The sequence below is a fragment of the Pyricularia pennisetigena genome (genome assembly GCF_004337985.1).
Source record: "Pyricularia pennisetigena strain Br36 chromosome Unknown Pyricularia_pennisetigena_Br36_Scf_12, whole genome shotgun sequence".
In the NCBI taxonomy this organism is placed as follows: Eukaryota; Fungi; Ascomycota; class Sordariomycetes; order Magnaporthales; family Pyriculariaceae; genus Pyricularia; species Pyricularia pennisetigena.
The window spans coordinates 325,967-345,896 of record NW_021940924.1 but is presented as its reverse complement, the minus strand read 5'-3'; the positions used below and the strand labels follow the sequence as shown (position 1 = coordinate 345,896).

General features: G+C 48.3%; 3 protein-coding genes across 3 annotated transcripts; 1 reads left to right on the top strand and 2 right to left on the bottom strand.

Annotated features, from left to right (window-relative positions):
* Window positions 1–5,392: 5,392 nt before the first annotated feature.
* Window positions 5,393–6,503, top strand: PpBr36_10981 (uncharacterized protein; the record flags this gene model as incomplete). Its single annotated transcript, XM_029898087.1, has 4 exons — window positions 5,393–5,575; window positions 5,631–5,735; window positions 5,785–6,161; window positions 6,212–6,503. The coding sequence occupies exons 1-4, from the start codon at window positions 5,573–5,575 to the stop codon at window positions 6,501–6,503; spliced, it is 777 nt and encodes a 258-aa protein (XP_029743650.1). The 5' UTR covers window positions 5,393–5,572.
* Window positions 6,504–12,826: 6,323 nt separating this feature from the next.
* On the bottom strand, window positions 12,827–14,901 carry PpBr36_10980 (uncharacterized protein; the record flags this gene model as incomplete). The annotated part of the gene is made up of 2 exons (XM_029898086.1): window positions 12,827–13,206; window positions 13,923–14,901. The coding sequence occupies 2 exons, from the start codon at window positions 14,899–14,901 to the stop codon at window positions 12,827–12,829; spliced, it is 1,359 nt and encodes a 452-aa protein (XP_029743649.1).
* Window positions 14,902–15,081: 180 nt separating this feature from the next.
* PpBr36_10979 (uncharacterized protein) lies at window positions 15,082–15,614 on the bottom strand. Its single transcript, XM_029898085.1, has 2 exons — window positions 15,335–15,614; window positions 15,082–15,269 (listed from the first exon to the last, which is right to left on the bottom strand). Exons 1-2 carry the CDS (start codon window positions 15,411–15,413, stop codon window positions 15,097–15,099), a joined length of 252 nt encoding a protein of 83 aa, XP_029743543.1. The 5' UTR covers window positions 15,414–15,614; the 3' UTR covers window positions 15,082–15,096.
* Window positions 15,615–19,930: the final 4,316 nt, after the last annotated feature.

The following is a 19,930-nucleotide window of genomic DNA, read 5'->3' as shown; positions in this document are numbered from 1 at the left end:
TTTTCCATGCAGTGCAGCTTAGCTCTCCTCTCTCTCATGCCCGTATCTTGTCTCTTTCTCTCTTGGGATGCGCACCGAATCCCAGCCTCGACTTGCCACGATGAGCGGCAGGCATACGTGCACACGTCCGTCCACTCTATGACACCTGGAGTTGCAGCACTTTGATCGATCTACCCCTGGAGCTTTCGCCCATCAACTCTTTTCCGTACCACCCACGTTATTACATACTTGCGACAGCGATTACACCACACTTCAATCAGCAGACCTAGTTTTTAATAGTGCCGGTCGTGGCGAACCGGCAAAGGAGGGCGCAAAATGTTGGAATAATAGTAATTGTCGAACTCGAGTGGGGCTCCCACGTCAGATAGATGAACATGCGATTCGGGTGTCTTACTTGTAGACTACCCATAGATCCACAAAACCCTTTTCTTTTGTATTGGAACAGATTGCAGATAGCTTCCTTTTGTATCCTAGGGATAATTGTACACAGAAATTGTTACAGGAATTCGCATTAATTGTTTGTCTCAAAGGAGCCACAAGACCGTTATTGAATTATCCCAATCATGGGACAACTGATGCAGATAACTCACTTTCAGTTCTTAATTTGACAATAACGCTTGACTTGAGAAAAAACACGGACGCCATTTGCTTTTCTCCATTTATTTGTGGCCTATGTTTTCTACTCCGCACTTTTTCAATTCTTCCAGCAGGCAGCAGCGGTACAACCTGATCCATTCCGCGACAGTAGTTTGAAATGTTTACCTGCAAATTTTCAACAAAACCCAAAAGCTGCTGCAGTTGAAATTGTAGTTCCGCCTGACTGACCTGCATTTGTCCATTTTCTTCCTCCATTTTCCATCTTGTGTTCTCTTCTACCTCTAACATTCGTTTGAGATCGTCGACCTCTTTGCAAAGCTTTCCGTTTTCCTCACTTAGGTTTTCGATTGTGGCTGTAATGCTTACGCCAGTGGGCAAAAGCTACCAAGGCGATAAGAAAAAAAAACAAAAATAAGTTTCCGATCGCAGCCGACTTGCAAGGAACGAACACATACCGTAGTAGCCGATTGAAAAGGCGGGGTCGCATTTTCAGCTGGCACAGCCTCAAACCTTTTGCCGACTCCATATCATTAGTGTGTGCGTGCGAACGTATCAAAACGGGTGGGGAGAAAAGACTAATAAAACCCCCACAAATATGTTTAGAGAGTGCCTGGCGGCAGTTATCTCTTTCCCTCCTTTCGCTATTCTCGATTTAAATCCCGGAAACACGCAGCATCACCCACGCTGATATGTCTCGAACGCTGCCTATCTCCGCGTCCCGGCGCATTGAGGCGGAAAAAAAAAGCCGCACATTTGGGGACAGCTAGCGTCAACATTGACGTTTTGTCATTTCCTGACTCCAAGGAATTGGATCCAGAAAATGTAGAACGCCTAAAAAGGCTTTATGCTGGCGAAAAGGGCTGGCGCCCCGAAGAGCTGCCTAACCGCATTCCTGCTTGCATAAAAAAGATCAGCTGCACGAATTTCTTCATGCAGCTGGCATATCTGCGGAAAGCATCTCAAAACCAGTTCGAGGAGAGTATCCAAAGCTGGAATTCCCTCCCTCCTTTAGATTGGAATGTTTCCGAGGCCGACACAGAGTCGAAGCCGCTCGGCAGCTGCGTTCTCATGCCCAAAAAAGATGGATAGTGGATTTTTATCCCGCCGGTACGTATTTGGACTCCACCTCTACGACAGTGACAAAAGCTGACGTTTTGTAATAGATATCAGCAAAGATCTTAAAGTTGCTCTTATGGATGAATATACAAACGAAAAAAAGCCGGATGACGGGGAGTTTTACTATAAAATTCGTCAGTTTTGCATCGCGGGGCTTCTCGCATTCGAAACTGTCTCCTTCGAGCTCGCGACATAGCTTGATGTGATGTTTGACAGTGATAAACCTAACCATTTCGTAAGCTCGAGGCTTTTGATTTCGTCTTCCCAGGCTGCTTTCTCGATCGTGGCCTTTTTTAAACTGATAAAGAGGGGTTGGTAATCCGGGCGGATAGTGGCTGGATTACCGTCGAGTAAACCCTTTTGCTGGCAATCCTGCTCGTCAGGCTCGTACCGCTTTGTGGCCTTCCTTGTCAAAGGTTTCAATGGATCGAGTTCTTCGAGCTCGCTTCTATACACTTGCTCTAAAAAGCTTTCTTCCGCAGAATCCAACTTGAGCTCTTTCTCTGTCGTTTGCTCCTCCAGGTATTCAAGGTTGTTTACCAGTGTGGCATGATGCGAGCGTCTGTCCTGAAGCTCATTGAAAACATGGAGAATTTTCTTTTTGTCGCCTGCTGGATATTCTGTAGCTGGAGTTTGCGGGTCTTCAAAAGCCATTTGACGTAGTCTGCTTAACAAAACATTGTCTGCTTCAGCGAGCTTGTTTGCCGATTCCTTGATAGTGTCCTTTAAAGCCTGCTTCTGCTTTCGTATCTTTTTCAAAGCTCTTCGGTGAGTCTGTCTCGCATTGGTGCAATCGATGAGGGGCTACCCAGGAGTCTCGGCTTCCATGGGCTGACGCATGATGCGAGCATTTCCAAGAAAGGCGGTACACACATTTGAGGGACGAGTCGGAGCTGGGTAGACCACATATATTGACTTGGCGCCGGGTGACTGAACAGATGACCACTGAGCAACGGGGACGGATGCTCTGGCGAGGTAGCGGAGTAGTCTGGTGGATCGCTTAGACAGTTCCTTAAGAAACGTGACCCAGATAGATTGGGAAGCTGGCACCGTAGTGTAGAGAACAGTCACCTTTGAACAAGCTAACCTAAGAATGTCGAGCTCTTGGTTCGAATCGTGTGTTTTATGCCACTCCAAGCTAGAAACATTGTGTTCGTTAGTCTACAGTAAGTTTAGGGCAGGGGAAGTCCTGATTAAAAAGTCCTACTATTCGTAAATATTCAACGGGAATCCAGAAATTTTTTCCTCGGACCCGTTTTGAGTTATTAAAATTGAAGGTTGGTTATAGGCCCAATAGGTGGAACTGTAAAATTGTGGTGCGTATTTAACTATCAACGAGGTTATTGCAATTCGGGATACGCTATTAAACGCGTTTTTTTTAATCGAGGGAGGTGATCGATTATATACCGTTAATATTAGGGCCCATTATGGCCCCTTTGAGGGTGAAAAAAGCCGGTTCGACGCCGCCTAGGCTATTAACACCTAACGTTAATTGGTAGGGTAATAAATAACCCGGTTCATATAGGGTATTTAAATTTTAAAATAGCTTTAAAGGCTATTTTATATAAAAGGTGTATCGTCTTGCTCTGTCCGTCGTGAAAGCTTTTTGCCCTTAGCCATCTCCTACTTTGCTACCTTGTATGCTGTTCACCCTTATCGCCCGTAGGCCCTTACACTGAGAATAGGAGCAAGTGCTTCAGCAATTCGTCAGCTGCGTCGAGGAATCGGCCATGCCACTTGTCCTCAAGCTGCTTAAAGACAAACCCGCACCTATGTTACCATTTTTTTGGATCCATAGAGGATGGATGCCTTCTGGGCCGTATATCATACCCGTCTCCGGCGGAGGGTCCTCTGGATGACCTATCTCGGAAAGGAGCCCAAAAGTGTTTGGCGAGTTTGCTCAAAGTGGGCATGGATCCGCAAATGATGAAAAGGTTGGCTTCGAGAATGCTGGATAAGCAAGTGTGAGATGGGGCTCTTATTTATAACAATCAATGACTAAAAGACAGAAGACTTACGACCAAAAGTTTGCAGGTCCTGCATCCCAGGAAATGTCCGTTGAGGTTAACAACGCAGGTAGAAATTGCAGCCGGATGACCGAAGTGACAACGGTGAAACTAGCAACGCTTAGAACAAACAAAGCGCCGAGCTTCTGGGCCCAATAGCTGCCACCACCTAATACCCGATCAAGAGCCCTTCTTGGTCGATGGTCTGCGCTGTATTCATGGCATGCGTACCATACGCCATAAAAGTCATAGAGCCGTGAAGGCGAACATCGCATAACATTATTGCTAGGTCTAGGTGTACAAACTTGTAAGCTTAACGACTTGGGTCTGGATACCCAGCGTGAAAGGAGTGTGGATCACTGAAGCTTGATCCAGAGCGTTGGCGATATGTTGTAATGCACTACGACTGCCAGGTACTTGATCCTCTGATGTTGGACGCGAAGCCAGAACTGGCTGTGGCAGATGGCCAGAATTGGATACTCAAGGCCAGAGTTAGATGGTGAACCTTAAAGTTCAATAGTTAAGGGCCAGGCTTGAATTAACGTCGAGATTGAATTAACGTCGGAACTGGATTTTACAGATGGCAGCATTCGACGGGAGGCTGGAGCCGGCTCTAATTACTCTGTAGGTCACCAGGTCAGACCCACCGGCAATCTTTCGGCTGATTCTAGCATTTCCAAGCGAGCCAAAGAGGCTTTCTCTCCACCTTGGCGTATCCACCAATACTTGGCTGCAGCTAGCGCCAGATTCAGCTTCTGCCAGCGGGTAGGTCTACTGTACACGTCCACATCCGGTGGCTCAAGCCGAGCCCCTCCATCGTCGTCGTCAACGCTGCTGGAGTCTTGTCGATCGTCGGTGGGCGCGTAGGCCCCCTCTTGCTTCTCACCTGTAACGACAAAATTCTTACAGTGCGGACAGCAAATTTTGGGCCTAGACCTCAGAGCTGTTTTGACATCTTTTTTCCGTAGCTGCTCGACCCGTTCCTCGGATCGTTGATGTCTGCTGGTGCTTTCTCGAAGCTGTGGTGTCGAGTCTTGCTTCGAGTCTGCATCGGATTCGGGGGTGGACCTCCACTGAGCAGACCTCCAAACAGCCAGATCTGTAGTTCATGTTCATGCTTTCATCAGTCTATCACGGATTGAATGGACAACTTTGCATTCAATGCCATCCATCAACGGTCTTCATCAGCCAAGTCTTGCCCATTAGTATCTATTTGTTCTTTGCGCTCAAATCGCGCCCCAACCCCTCGATGCTACTGCCTTAGCAGCGGCAACTGACAGATTACAATCTCCACCGAGTAGGCGATTCGAACTAGACCAACCACCGAAATCATGAATATTCTGCTTATTCTAGCCCTTTCAATCACTCCCTGGAGTATCGTGGGTCTTTCCATAACGGATCTGACTAGCAGAATACCACCGTGTGCTGTAAGTGCCAAGTACATGGTGGGAATAAGCTCCTATACTAACTCTACAGTACCCGTGCCTATCCGATGCTCTTGCGTCACATGCTTGCCACGACGAGCTAGAGAATTGCATCTGCTCGAACTTCGATCTTCAAGCTCAGCTATCAGTTTGCGCTCAGAAACTGTGTTCATTCGAAGACCAATTAGGCAAGCCAGCCGGTCCACCAGATAGAAACAGGAAGGCGACGATACTGACTCGACGATAGCCGCGGTTGCCGTTGAGGCCGATCTTTGCCATGCCTACCCGAAGCCATCAAGAACATGGGAAGTGCAAAACGCAGTTGCCATTGGCTCTGCCCTGCTCGTCCCCGTGGTCGGGTTGAGAATATACTCCAGGAAGAGACATGGAGGAAGGCTCTGGCGAGATGACTATGCAGCACTCGCGAGCATGGTACTTTCTTTCCTGCTGACTGAAACCCCTAGAAGGAAGCTGATTGAAGGCCCAGGCTCTCCTGGTGGTATTAGCAGGCATCGATCTTCATATCGCCCAGCTGGGCTTTGGAATGCACTATTGGACAATTCCAATCGGAAACGGAGATTCGATCCTCAAGGTACCCTTGTCCCCGCTTCGAAAGCGTGATGTAGCTAACCCCGCGACAGTTTTTCTATATTGGGTCAATCGTCTACATCGCTCTCCAGACCATCAGCAAAATGTCGTTCTTGCTTCTCCTCGGTCAGGTCTTCCCCGGCCGACGGATGCAAAAATGCGTACAGCTTCTATACGTCGTCCTCGCCTCTCATGGCTGCATCTACTCAATGCTCTTTGCGCTCCAATGCCTTCCGGTGGAGTCAATCTGGGACCGCCATATCACCAGCTCCAAATGCCTGGATATCGTCGCCATAGCTTACAGCAACGGAGCATTAAGTATACTGGAAGACATCGCCATACTAATTCTGCCCTTTCCAGAGGTTTGGCGCCTCAACATGGATCGTCGACATCGCGTAGCATTACTTTTGCTATTCAGTGTTGGCTTGTTGTACGAGGCCCCGTCCCTCCATGTTCTCAACATTGCTAACTGCTTGTCAGCGCGTGTATTACTTCAATGATCCGCATGAACTTCGTGGTTCAGTATACCGTGACGCTGGATTCCACATGGGACAATGTGGATATAGTCATCTGGTCCTTCGTTGAGCAGATAGCCATGGTTTTCGGTGCTAGCTTACCGGCGCTCCGGCAGCTTCTCGGCCCCTTCTTGGCAAACAAGGCCAAGAGTTCGAGCTTGCCTGCAGGTGGCATAACGGTCACTCAGGACGTGGTTATTAAGCATGAGCCAAATGTTGATCGAGACACGCGATATCAGGAAACATGGTGGCGTTAGATTGCAGCTGGTGCTAGAGATATCCAAGGTTCACCTGCCGCGGTTGGTTGCATGTCGAAGGACCAAGAGGGATGAGTTTTGCTCTGTATGCAGCTCAAACTTGCACTACGACTTAGTTTTCTAGCAAATTACAAGGCTACATCCACTCCAATCCAACGATGATGATGCTAGCTAGCTTAACCTCCAACAGGTCGACAATCGGATCTGATGCCTGCTCGGCCAGTAGGGCTGATAGCCCAACTCGCAGCAAAAGCGCTCAAGATGATGATTGCGCCATTTGCAACTGCAACGTAGAACGTTCCTGCAATCGCCTTTGTAATCGCCTCGGCTACGCGATCCGCCAGAGAGGGATTTCCCTCCAGGCTAGGATGCCTGAAACCTGCAAGAATTCTCCAAATCTCGTCGCCTGTAAAATCGTCTTCCCCACGACTGAGCAATGCGTCGCTGAGGTATCTGAAACCAAGATTCTGATATATGCAGGCGCAGACTGAGGTAGCAAGGGCGATGCCGCCGAAGTGCACTGTGGCGAACAGGGTAGCATAGCTGTTTGCTCGCTCAACGCTCTGCTGACTCTGGTCCTTTAGCAGGATGGCTGTTTGCCGGAACACTAGTCCCACTCCTCCCCCGGATATGGCGAGTATGCCCATGACGATGCCGGCAGATCGATATGGGTCGATGGACGTTTGCAGGACTGCTGCAACGAGAATAAGCCCGCCACCGAGCACGTTGAGACCAGGGTCAATCCTGACTCTCCTGAACAATGTCTCATGGAGCATCCTTGTGAAAAGTAAAGATCCGATGTATGGCAGGAGATGCGCAGCAGCTTTGGCAAGGGTGGATCCTCGGGCAAGTGAAAATACAAGCGGCGCGTATTGCAGAGTGACCACATAGGAGGCAGAGGCCATACTGGTGACGGTAACGGCCAAAATCTGCTCAAAACTTGTCGCTTTAAAAGTGATATTGCGAGATGCAGGAGTGGTGCCAATACAGCGGAACTGCTGTGCCGCGTAGGCAACCAGAAGGAAGCCGGTAAGCGCCCAAGCCACGACGGCAGAAGTCGAGCCCCAGGTCCAGCGATGCCCCGAGAAGACCAGACATGCATGGAGCATCATGAATGAGCCACAATGCAAAATCCAACCCAGCCAGTCGGTCTCTGCCAACCAGGACTGACGTCTGGAGCTTCCTGCAATGCCGCTTCGAGTTTGGCCGTTTAGGCGCAATGGGGGGAGGAAGAAGTAGCACGCTATCCACAGAACAACCAATATTGGTATGTTTATGAAGAAGGCCTGTTAAGATTAGCTCGGTGCATGCGTCCTGCGAGCAGGGTCCGAACTTACCCACCGCCACGTAGCCGTGTAGCTGTCTGCGAATGCACCGGCAATGGCCGGACCGAGAAATAGACCAAATGCGAAGCAGATGTCTATGATAGCCCTTGTGCTTAGTGCATCATCTGGACCATGATATAAAATGCTGTAAAGTGTGAGACTGTCCGCAAGGAGGTTAGATGGAGAATCAGGTGCAGTAGCTCGGAGGTCTCACCCATGGTAGAGTCCTGCTCCTCCCGCTCCGCTGATTGCTCGTCCAAGGATCACGGCATTCATGTCTTTAGCGGTGCCGGATACAACCACGCCTGCAAAGAATACGATGCTGTGAATGTAAAACTGCAGCTTCAAGTCTGCCAGCACAGACAGGCGCCTACAAAGCGGCATGATACACACTGCGACGGCCGAGTACGCAAGAACGACCCAAGCGAGCAGGTCATCTCGACCAAGAAGGCTGAGAATTTGCGCCTGGGCGTTCGATGTGCTGCTTACGTTGTACCCTGAAGTTTGACACGATCAGAACTGAGAATCATTCTCTTTCTGCGGCGAAACATACCTAGAAGCATGCTGCTTAGTCCACAGCACAACTTAAACATGGAAGATTTCCAGGATAAGCATTTTCCTTTGGTATTGAACTTGTAGTCGACCTGATCCGATTCTACGGAAGATAGAGAAGGTAGGTCGCTGCGTTTGGGTTCCATAGTTGCGTTTACCAGAGGGTTTCTCGATGCGAAAAAGCAGTGATAGATAACAAAGAGAATGTCTGCTTCTCCTAGTGGCATTTTAATCCCATCTCATGGGAAAAGAATCCAAAACAGGCTGTTAAATGCCACAAACTAGCAGCAGATCGGCAGGCCACATATCTGGTATCTCAAAGCCGCATCTTGCTTATTGCTCAGATTGCCTACACAAGTCGGCAGCTATGGGCGGAACAAAGAGCTCCATAAGCCCCTATCTGTAGATACTTCTATATATATATTTGGGTTACAATATATAATGAAGGCCATATCAAACCGAAGAATGGAAACGATGTCCCGATACCATATATAACACTATGGAGGAAAGGCTGAGAGGGGGCACACCAGCGGTTCGTACCAGGCTAACTGTGAGAAACGCTCTGCAAGTCTACATTTTACTTAAAATAATATCCTCGGCTCTGCACCTTCTCCTACTGCTTGTCCAAACGTTAGAGCTGGCTGTCAGGCTACCTTTGTTTGGCTTCTTGGCCATCAACTCTTTTTCCAGACCTGTCACGAAATGGCAGGAAATCTATGATGCATTTTCACAGATAGACCTTTGCAAATACCTGGTTTCTACAGACATTGTCAAAGCACCGTCACAGACGCTGATGAATCTGTGATCTGATATAACGAGCATGTGGTAGCGGTGGCATTGACCGGCAAGTTTTTAGCATTTTGGTGTTTAGATTCTCACTTCCAGCGAATGTAAAACTTCGACATATACAAAGTATATGGTTGTGCGATTTGCCTGGACTATTGAATCAGAAACGCTTACTGGTATAACTTGCGGTTGCACTCAAGTGCCACCAATTTCGAAATCCTCGTTTTTTCCGCTTCTGGACACCATATCGAATAGGGTGACCAGTGGGCATTGCATCGCGTTTGGTCACCACTTTGCCGTCGTCAGGACCGGAAAGACAATTGGATAAGGACAACACGCCATGTTGGAAGGCGCTAAATACTTGTTCACTCACAGGGCGCCCGTCGAAGAAGGGTACGGGCCGCTGGCTACAGTTCTGGAGAGTTTTAATGCGGGTGTTTGCCGTGATCAGGCGTCGAAAATGCTTCGATTATCAAAGACAGCACAGAGGCAGCAATCCAATCGATCGTAGGCATGCAAGCCATGTTGCAAGGTACAGGCCGTAAAGGAAGACAGGGAACGCATTGGACCGGTAAAAAGCAGGGGTCAGAAGCGAGAAAGATAAATTGCCCCTTGGTTCGGTCCGTCCACCTAAAGCCAGCGAGGAAACAAGCAAATGGGAGTGAGTTGGCCCTGTCTGGTACCAGACACTTCTGGACAGCTATGCAGGACAGAATCAAGATTTATGCGCTCTTTTGGTCTCTCAGCAGCCGTGCAAAACGTGGCTCCTCAACATCGAATGTCGCGGTGCACATCAGAGCGATCTCGGCCGATATGGCTTTGAGTTCCAGCTAGGACTCTCGAGATGTCGCCAACGATTCTTTGCCTCGGACTACTCCTAGCCATGCAAAAGCGGTTTTGCGGGCCTCAGTAAGAAACTCAAGATAAGAAATTTGGACATGCGTACAGCTACAAAGCCCAAGCACTCGGGTGGCCACAGATATAAAATAAGCCAGGGCGGAGGTGGACTCCCAGTTTTGATTTATTCGCCTTGTGGCTAACTGAAGCTGGCTCAGCAACTCGGCACAGAACTCGGCACAGTCAAGAACCGAGTGAGCCTGCCGTAGTGGCATCGATATATCATCGCTGGAGGGACCGGTCTGGTACATGGCCTGTAACACGATCAAGCAAGCCCAGAAGGGCATATGCTGGGCCGGCAGATATATTTTTCAAGCATCTCGGAATTTTATGGGAGTGTAAGTGTGCGTTGGTGTGGCACATCTTCTGTGATGACTCTCTTGGTCAAATCGAGACGCCTCGCACTTAATTACATCAGTGGATTGGAGCAAAGCCGTCATGCCAGCGTTCAACAGTGTAAGCAAGCCAGATGACTAGCACCAGCCGTCATAAACTCTGTTGTACCTTCCATACCCTCTACCATGCCCCCCTCGGCCTCGACCCCGGCCACCGCGACCACCCAGCCCTCTTTCAAACACATCATGCCTACTTTGATGATACAAGTCCCTTGTTCGACCACCGGGCCAGCGAATCCGATCAGTTGATCTCCGATCATCGGAATCAGCAAAGCGTACTTGCAGCCCTGAGAAGGGCTTAGCCGGGACGAATTGAAGTGGTTCGAGGCAAGACATTTCGACCGCGTTCAAGGAGAGAAGGTTGAATGCCTTAGCTGCATTCTCCGTCGTTTTAAATATAAGTGTAACTGAGTTCTTGCTATGCCACTGAACATCAAAGTGGATGTCCAGTTCTAGATCGTTGAAGTAGATTGGCACTTGGTGTATGTTCAGCCCACGAAGAACGATTCTGTGCGAAAGTTCCAACGCATTCGCCTCGGGTTTGCAGCTTTCAATTTCGCCCTGATGCAGTTGTTAAGAGAATATCTTGCTATTAGGAAAAGGCAGTTTCATACCTCGTCGCCAAACTCGTGGTTAGACTCCCAGTCCATTGCGTAAATGATTCAAAGCTTAATGTGATCTTGTGCTCTAGTATGTAGCTTTCTCAATCATTGAGCTCGAATTATGTTGGTAGACTTTTGTATAAGTTAGAGTCCACGTTAGTTATACCAAATGTCACAATGCGCTTTTAGACTTCGAAAATGACTTACAAATCTTGCGGCCTCTATAATCTTGAGTCTTGACTGTCAGTTATGCCAAGCATTAGTCCATACCACTCCGAAAAGTCGGTTGTGGCTGTGGTAACGACTGAGGTCGGGCAGGTTTCAGACTGTCATCCAAAAATTGCAATTCGGAATTCTTTGTTCCAGACGCGTGTGCATAGGAAGCTGACTCAATCTCCACAGCGGATTAGTCAAGCTTAGGTATCTAGAAAGCTTCAGAGTATTACGGAATTTTGGATTTTATGGATGGCTGGTTAAATGTTTGACTTACAAACAGCAGAACAGTTCCACATTGCACATGATGCCTGGTTGAGTGTTCTAGTACCATTTTTCTCTTTTCTTTGATGCAGATATCATGGAAGGAAACCCTAAGCGCCTTAGCCGCTGATCAGCAATTTGACTTCCGCCGTTTGGAGTCAAAGGCAGACCCTCCAGTTTTGTATGGGAAAGAGTAATTACTTCAGGGCTCTGCCCATTCTAGATCAACCGGAGATTCTAGGGAATATAATCTCTATCTCTAGGACGCTCAGGCTTACTGTCTGTTCATAATTACGCCGCAATTGCATATGCATTACTTATTGGTAGTCAAGAGGGGGTTCGGTTCCTATAAAAGGGTCTGTCTCCGTTGTATAGATCTAAAGCCTACTTTTGTAATCTTTGCCACTTCAAGCAATAGCTTAGGAAACAATCAATATCCATTGTTTCGTCGGTCAAATAGCCCGTTATTGGGGGATATGGGCACCCCTATTCCTATCAATACTTGCCGTCTTTTCCAAAAACCCAGCTCCCTATAAATGACGGTCGTGCTGACACCATCAATTACTGCTGGTAGCTGGTACTGACATTGAGTCAGTTATTTATCGTCACTTTGACATATGGCTCCCGCTGCAGTTGGAGTCGTGCCCAAGCAAGAACGGAGCGATCACCATTGAGGCTGTGACAGGCGATGTACCAGGTCTACCAGATGATCTGTTAGCCATGGGCCTTGCTTCCAGAAAAAAATAACAATATTTCTGCCCTCTATAATTCACAATCAATGTCACAAAACTCAACGTTACTCATTGGCAAGGGTTTTCCAACCTCAGAACCTCCAAAAGCAAATAGCCCGCAATGCGTTGTTTGCAGCATTATCAATTGTATGAATACCTATATCGACCTATCCTCTCATCTCGACTAGTTTCTGCTTCCAGAATGCAAACTTACATCAGAGACAATCTGCACAATTGTAACAGCACTGGTCTAATATAGCAAACAAAAAAGTATCGGGTTCTTTACCTTTGATATCGCACTTTGAACTTTGCAAACGCGACACGACAGTAGTAGCTCGTGAACCCAAACAATGTTGCGACCGTATGAACTAAGAAATAGCTAGCACGGACAACGGCGGACAGAACCTCGACCTCAAGATCAGACTGCATTGCGAAGCACAGTCAAAATACATCCACAAGCTTGAACAATCATTGTAGCGACGTTTTGCTCGAAACACCAACGCCCCACCCAAACTAGAACCATGACTCGACACGGTCCCATGCCGGTTCACGACCGGGTCAACAAGATCGGACGAAGGATAAGGGCGGATAAGAGGCGATGAGGCACGAAATGCTCAGCCAGGCGCCCGCGTTGGTGGCGAGCATGATGTCGGTGCTGCTCCCGGCGCCGCCGAGCTGCTGGTTCTGCGCGCCGGCGGCGGCGGCGGTGCTGCGAATGCTGATGGTCTCGAGGTGGCCGCCGTGCCCGATAAAGTCGAGGAGGAGCAGGAGGATTTCCAGGCTGTAGACGTCGGGCGCGTGGGCTTCGTCGGCGTTGGCCGGGTACTGCCGGGACCGGATCATGAGCCGGAGCAGCGTCGGCGCGCGGGTCAGGATGCCCAAGGCGAAGAAGCCGGTTGCGATGGATTTGAAGCGGAAGCGGGTTTTGTGGATGGACACTGTGTGCGTGGGGGCGTTTTTTATGTATTTATTTTACGGTGATGTCGACTGCGTTGGTTAGTTTCAAAATAGAATAAAAATGAATAAAAAACGGTAACAATTGACGAGAAGAGATATTTTTGCGACTTTCAACTCAAATCCACAGATCGCTCGGGCGTTCTAGGGGATATAGTCTCTATCTCTAGGACGCCCAGTCTTACTGTCTGTTCATAGTTACGTTGCATTTACATATGCATTACTTATGTATGGCCGACAGGGGGCTAGGTCCCTATCAAAGGGTCTATCCCTGTTGTACAGATCTGAATCCTCCGTCCAATCTTGTTAACTCGGTCGTGAACCGTCATGGGATCGTGTCAAGCCATGGTCCAAGTTTGGGTGGAGCAAGCGTTGCTGTTTCGACCAAAACCTCGCTACAATGGTTGATTAAGCTTCCGGGTGTATTGTTCTTATGCTTTTTGATCGCAGTCTGCTCCTGTGAACGAGGTTATATGCGCCGTGGGGGACGTTTCAAGGTATTATTTCCAGGCAGCAGACGCAATTCGCATTTACTCGCAAGTTATTTCTGCTCTCTACAATAGGTGTGGGGCTCGTGTCACCCCCCGGCCCACGAGTAATCACGACAGACGAACGCTAGGCGCTTTTGTGGCTTACCTTCAAACAAACAAACAAATACGTCATCCAGCATACCCGAAAGACGCACCGCCGCTACTTTTACTGTCAGCAGCCGACGGAATCGGGCTTGAGTACGACATGGCGGTTATATCGTGCTGCATCGTTTGCGCGACCGATTGTGACAACGGAAAATATTCCTCTGCCCTGTTTAGTCTGGCCATTTGCTCCCGGAAGGGCAGCAGAAGAGACTCGAACCGTCCTGCAGGAACGCAAGGGTCATACTGCTCCAGCAGTGGGATCTGGACTGTTGCTATTTTGTCGCACGCAATCCAGAGTTCAATCAAGACAAGTACCATGTTTGACCTTCCTTCAGGGTTTTTGCTGTAAATCGATGTAGCAATTCTCTCATAGGTTGTCATCAGGTCAGAGAGTTCGAAGCATGCCTTTTCACTCATCATGGCATCGCTTAGCCAGCCATCCAGGTGGTGCGCAACCCATGCTTCGACCTCTGCAAGACGGAAGGCTGTATAGTCGTGATTGTCGTAAGTCGACCATTGAGAGAGAGCGGGCAATACACCTTTGCTGAAAACTGACATACAAGTTGGCGGATAGAAAGACGCTCTTCGCTGGCTCAAAGTCCGGTCTGATATGGAGTTGATAAAGTCGTCAAGTTTCTTCAATCTGTGAACCGTGTCACTAACACAATTGATCGACTCAAGGCGACGCAGGTTGTTGTCGGGGCTTTCGTTTGCAATAAGATGACACTGGCGGTCAACCAACTCTCGAGCGGCGTCAGTCATCACCTTGTCTGCGAATGAAACTACGTTTTCATCCACTTGACCCTGGAAAGCCGATAGTAGTTTGTGTTTACGTCGAGCGACCTTCGACCGCATGGTTTCGACGATGTCGCTGGCCAGGTCTTGTCCTAGCCTGGAATTTTGACGTTGCTTCGTGGCCAAGAAGAAGCTGGAGCGAGACCCGGATGAGCAGCCATACTGGAGACCGGCGCCAGGGCATGAGACTCTCGTGCCACATGACTTCACCGCGTGTGTTCTTCCAGACTCCATGCGCGGTGTCTTCATACGTGGTAACAGGCCCCACAAAAGCAGTCATGAACTCGGTCACATACAACAGGTCAACTGTATCACGGTTCTCCTCGTGTGACTGACCGGCTTTCCTGACGCGAGGACAAGTTTCGGGACTGCTCTGGTGGCAAAGCTTGTGCAGAACCCCCGCAAAAGATTTCTGGAACTCTTCGTCACAAAAAGTCCTCAGATTCACCACCATGGCAGGTCCAGGAAAGTAGCGGCGAAGTTTACCGGGGATGCCATGACAGCCGAATTAAGCGGAGACAGCTCAAAGGACTTGATGTAGACCGATTTGTTGTGTCTGCTGATAAGAACACCGGCGTTTTGGGAAACGACGTGGATACAAATGGCTTCTCCAGAGTCTGCAGTGATTCATCTCCAGCGTTATTATGACGTTCAAGCAGCCGTAAAAAATTGATCTGCGTACCCTTGTTGCCGATCTCGCCGAGGGCCTGCTCGAGCTTATCACAGTGTACATAACCGTTCTTATCCTGGGCTTGGGCCATGCGTCAAATCATCGAGGCCGCAGACTGCACCAACACACGACGGCCAAGTGCAACGTAGTTCTCAAACTTCTATATGCACGCTGCCATGGTCGACTGTAGTGCCATACTAAGAGTGGCTTTCCAATCATCTCCTCCAGGGAGCTTAGGGGGAAGGAAAATGTGGTTCACCACGTAAGTGAAAGCTGTGTCGGCGGTCGACATCATCAACTAATGCGGCAGTACAACTGCTTCAAAGTATCTGAGAATTTGTAGGTAAAGTAGTAGAAAAAGTGCGGACTTGGCATATTGATCACATCACATTCAAGGATGAGGAAGACAGATCAATTTTATAATTATATGGTTGATTGAGTAAGAGTGACTAGTAGGTCTTCAAGATGACGGCAGCTGGAGAATAGCAAAGGTCTTCCCTCGAGCTCGAAAATCATCAGAAGATGGTGTAGATATACCTTTGGAAAGTTCAATTTAGTTTCTTACCAACTAACTTGTATCAAAAGGGAAACTCATTTTTTGTTGAGAAAACCTAATTATCAACACCTGATGCTCAACAACTGCCCCCTGCTCTCGAAAATCAAGTACTAATAGCATACGCTCACTGGGTGCTCGATTGCTTGTGATTTGTATTATATATGTTTAAATCAGCTTCGACGCAGCTGTTTGCCATACTGTGGTCTATAAATCCCTCTCTTATTGGTGGTAAAACAGCATACGCTTTCTTGTTTGTTCAATACAAAGGCACCGCACTGAAAGCTGAAGAGAACACATCATAGAAGAGATTCCGACGCAGCTAAGTAATAGATTTATTTTCTTCTTGCCGTTTGTGCACTTTGTCAAATGCATTGAAACTTGAGCAGGCTACTGCCAACCATTTTATAAACGATGCCTCATATGTTGTATGCAGCATTTTCAAAACAGTGCGAGCGGGTAGAGTAAAACCTTGATGGTCTTCCGTTGTCTTTCTTGCTGTCGGCCGAGAAAAAGACAAATTCTTTTGGTTCTCCAATCTTGGGTCCCCAGAGGAGTTTTTCTCTGATTTTGGATGAAAGCTTTTGAAGGCTTGCGCGCCACCGGTCCTTTGTGGCCATTTTGTATGATGCATACGGAGTCACGCCACAGTGCGATAGGCAACAATGGAACATCTCCTAACACCTACGAATTCATGGTTATGTAAACACGAAGCAAATAACTGCTTGTTAGTGGCTGTAGTTATGCCATAATCGCAGTCTACGTAGCCAAGAAAGGTCGATCTGACTCGACTGACTTCCTACCGTGAGGTAGGCTGCTCTTGCCATTACTAGTCGTTCCACATATGTTTGCCATTTGCCTTTCTCTTTCAGCCTCCAAGGAAGTTATCATACTTTCTATTCTTCATGGTGCGCTTGTTTTCTACATGATGGGTTTCATTCAGTCTGTTCCATAGGGTGAGAATAAGCTGGTGTTTAGGCCTTGCCTCGGTTCTTGCGGCAGTACGCGGCTTTTGCAAGTTCTCATTAGTCGATTTCAATTGACTAGTGGTCTCTATCAGGGTGTCCTTTGTCAGACACAGCTCCTGTTCTATCAACTCCTTGTCGAATACTGTATCTTGAAGCTGCTCGCACTGATCGATCAACGAATTATGCATTCTCTCGTGTTCGACTTCGTCTTTCAACTGCCATAAATAAGCATGCGAACACCCTTCACTCGAGATCAAGTTAAACATCCAAATGGGGAAATCACAGCTACTTCGAGGTACTTTAGCAGATGGGCAATTAGAGCCAACAATGACTGTTTGTAGCTCATTGTACAGCCAAATCTGGATCTTCCTCCATCTTGCCAAGTAAGCTCAAGTATCTTAAAGTAGTCCCCACATTTTCTAGTTTCAACGTATGTACTGAAAGCGGAAGATGGTTTTGCTCCTAACTGTGTAATCCACCCCTTCGTTTGGTACTCCTGTCTTTCGTGATGTTCACGCAAGGAGCGGGTGAAGGGTTAGTTCTGGATGCACCAAAGCTTGATATCCTTGCTTCGTGGTATGAACATGTGGGAGGGGGGTAGTATCTCGACGCTGTGCGGAGTCCACTAATGGACTTCTACAGCCATATCCAACGTTTCCCTGGGCCTTCTTGGCCATCCACACTCGGCCATGGAAACCTGGCAGCACAAGTCGGGGCCTGCATATACCAAGCTTTGAGAGTAAATGGTGGATGTATTGGGCAACATCGTCCCATGGTGGAGAAGAGAGGCACATCCTTGTCTCAGCACCCCACCCACGCGGCTTTCGGCCTCTTGGCTGCATCAATCCCTGAGCCCATCGCCGGGTCGAGCTAGGCTTAATCCTGTCTTTCCAAACAGCCGCTTTTGGATGAAGTAGTCTGTCCGATGCCTTGACGGACTCAGATCTTGCATTGTGTTGGAGATGGCACATGCGTCAGCTTCAAACAATACAGCTGTAAAGGGTCAGGTTGGCAGATGTTAGGTTCGCAAATCGGTGTATTCCCCTCGCTAATCTAACTCGGAGCGCAAATTTGTTAAAACTAAAGTGTTTGTAACAACTTGCCACCGTCCAGTTACACCCCGGTGTCTAGGAAGTTCATCCCTGTGTTCAAACTCCCCTCCAGCTGCAATCATCCCTGTGCCTTGGCATTGCTAAGTACTAGGCAAACTCAGGAGGAGGTCCTATGCCTACACCCATTCGTATTGTGCACCAGGAAGCGACTAGGTAAATCAACCAATCGATCAAGACAAATTCAAAATGGCGTCCGCAAGGAGTGAGCATCGCCTTCAATATTCCTCAAGAATTATAGTCCCTTCTTTTCCACTGAATATCTCATTAACGTAACTACAAAAGTGGGTGTTTTGCATCTCTTTACAGATTTCGTTTTTCCTCAATTGAACTTAAATATCGACTTCGGCGTCTACCCCCTCTCGAGTCTCATCCGTCCCAGAAGTGGTACTGAACATTTTCAATCTTTGTTATTGGAATTAAAATAGTCGAGCCATCGCAGAAGATGTCCGCGTGTGCAAGCTTGTACAAGCTGGAGAGCTTGGGAGGCGTAAGTCTTGCCCCTATTGCAACTCGATATCGTCGTGATAACAAATAGGACATGGACTTTCACACAAATATTCTGGCTTGGCAAACCAATACGGCCCTTCCATGGCTAGAGTCACATGCGTCCCGCCCAGCTATCCCTCCCACTGGCCGGCGACTCATCCAACTGCTGACAATATTGATGTGGTGAAGCCTTCACGTTATTTGCCGCTAGATATCTTGGCCGAAGCGGCCTCAAGGTCAACGCCGGCGGCAGAAAATTTGACAGGGTGCAGCATTCCACGGGGCCAAAGCGGTTATGTTTTCTTACATGGCCAGCTGCAGCAGGACACTGTGGGAATTTTAGCCAAAAGTCCTACAGTGCATGGCGCTCAAGAGGACATAAAGAAGTTAGTGGAGGAAACTTACAAACCGTTCCTAGATGGGAGTAGCAAAGGTGTTGGGAAGCCTTCCTCTTCACCTAGTCAATGGCCCACCTCGTCGCCCGCCCGACCAATTCTGACAAGACAACTTGCTTTTGTTCGCCGAGCTTCGCAAGCCTAACCAAAATTTCTCTGCAAACTTTCCTGGCCTGGGACTTGTGCATAATGCTACAAAAACGCCAGTCAGTAATTGGGAGGAATAGCCATACTTAATCAGACTCAAGGCGAAGCCTAGGCTGTGATAAGTTAAATTGTATACCCTCATTACTCCACTATCGCTTTTTGCTTCATGTGCTTTCCAGAGAAGTTTGTCATGGAGCCCTCCCTGCGTAGCTGGTTAAGCAGCGTAATTGTTCCTCTTTTTACTCGAAAATAGCTTCACATGCTCGGAATTGCTATCGGCATGATAATGAACAAGTATCCTTCCTTCGAAGTTCCGCAATCTCTGCAAAAGATATATCCAGACCTTGATTACTTTAACGACCTTCAAGTCTCATCGGCCTGCTCCGATCATCAGGTACCAAGGCTAACGGAGATAGTCGCTCCTGTTTTGCACAACTATCTGAGCCCAGATGCAGCTACAAGGCTGGTGACTTCACTCGGACTCATCTATTTTGCGGCTTAGATCTCAGCCCTGGGAACGGAGAAGCTGTTTGCATCATATCAATGGCCAGACATGTCGCTACATTGCCCAAGGGGTTGGGTAGGTTAGGTCTGGTGCAAAACCGTGAGATGCATCATGGGACCTTCTTCGGTTATGGTGTACCATTAGGGAGTCCTTAGTTTTTCCTGGCTATGCCCGCTCCTCTCGTCCAACCATACTGTGGAGGGTATCCACTTCAGGGCCAAATAGATTCATCGTGTTGACAATATAGCTACACCCTTGCTTAGCAGCAAACGACATTGTTAAGCTCATCAACACAATCGATGCCAGCCTTTCCCACAAGGGCAACAGCAGTTGAGTTGACGAGTGGTATAATGGATTTCTACAGCCAGACCCAGGGTTGGCTTGGCCATCCACACTCGACCATGGGAACCTGGCAGAACAAGCCGGGGCCTACGAAGAGGAC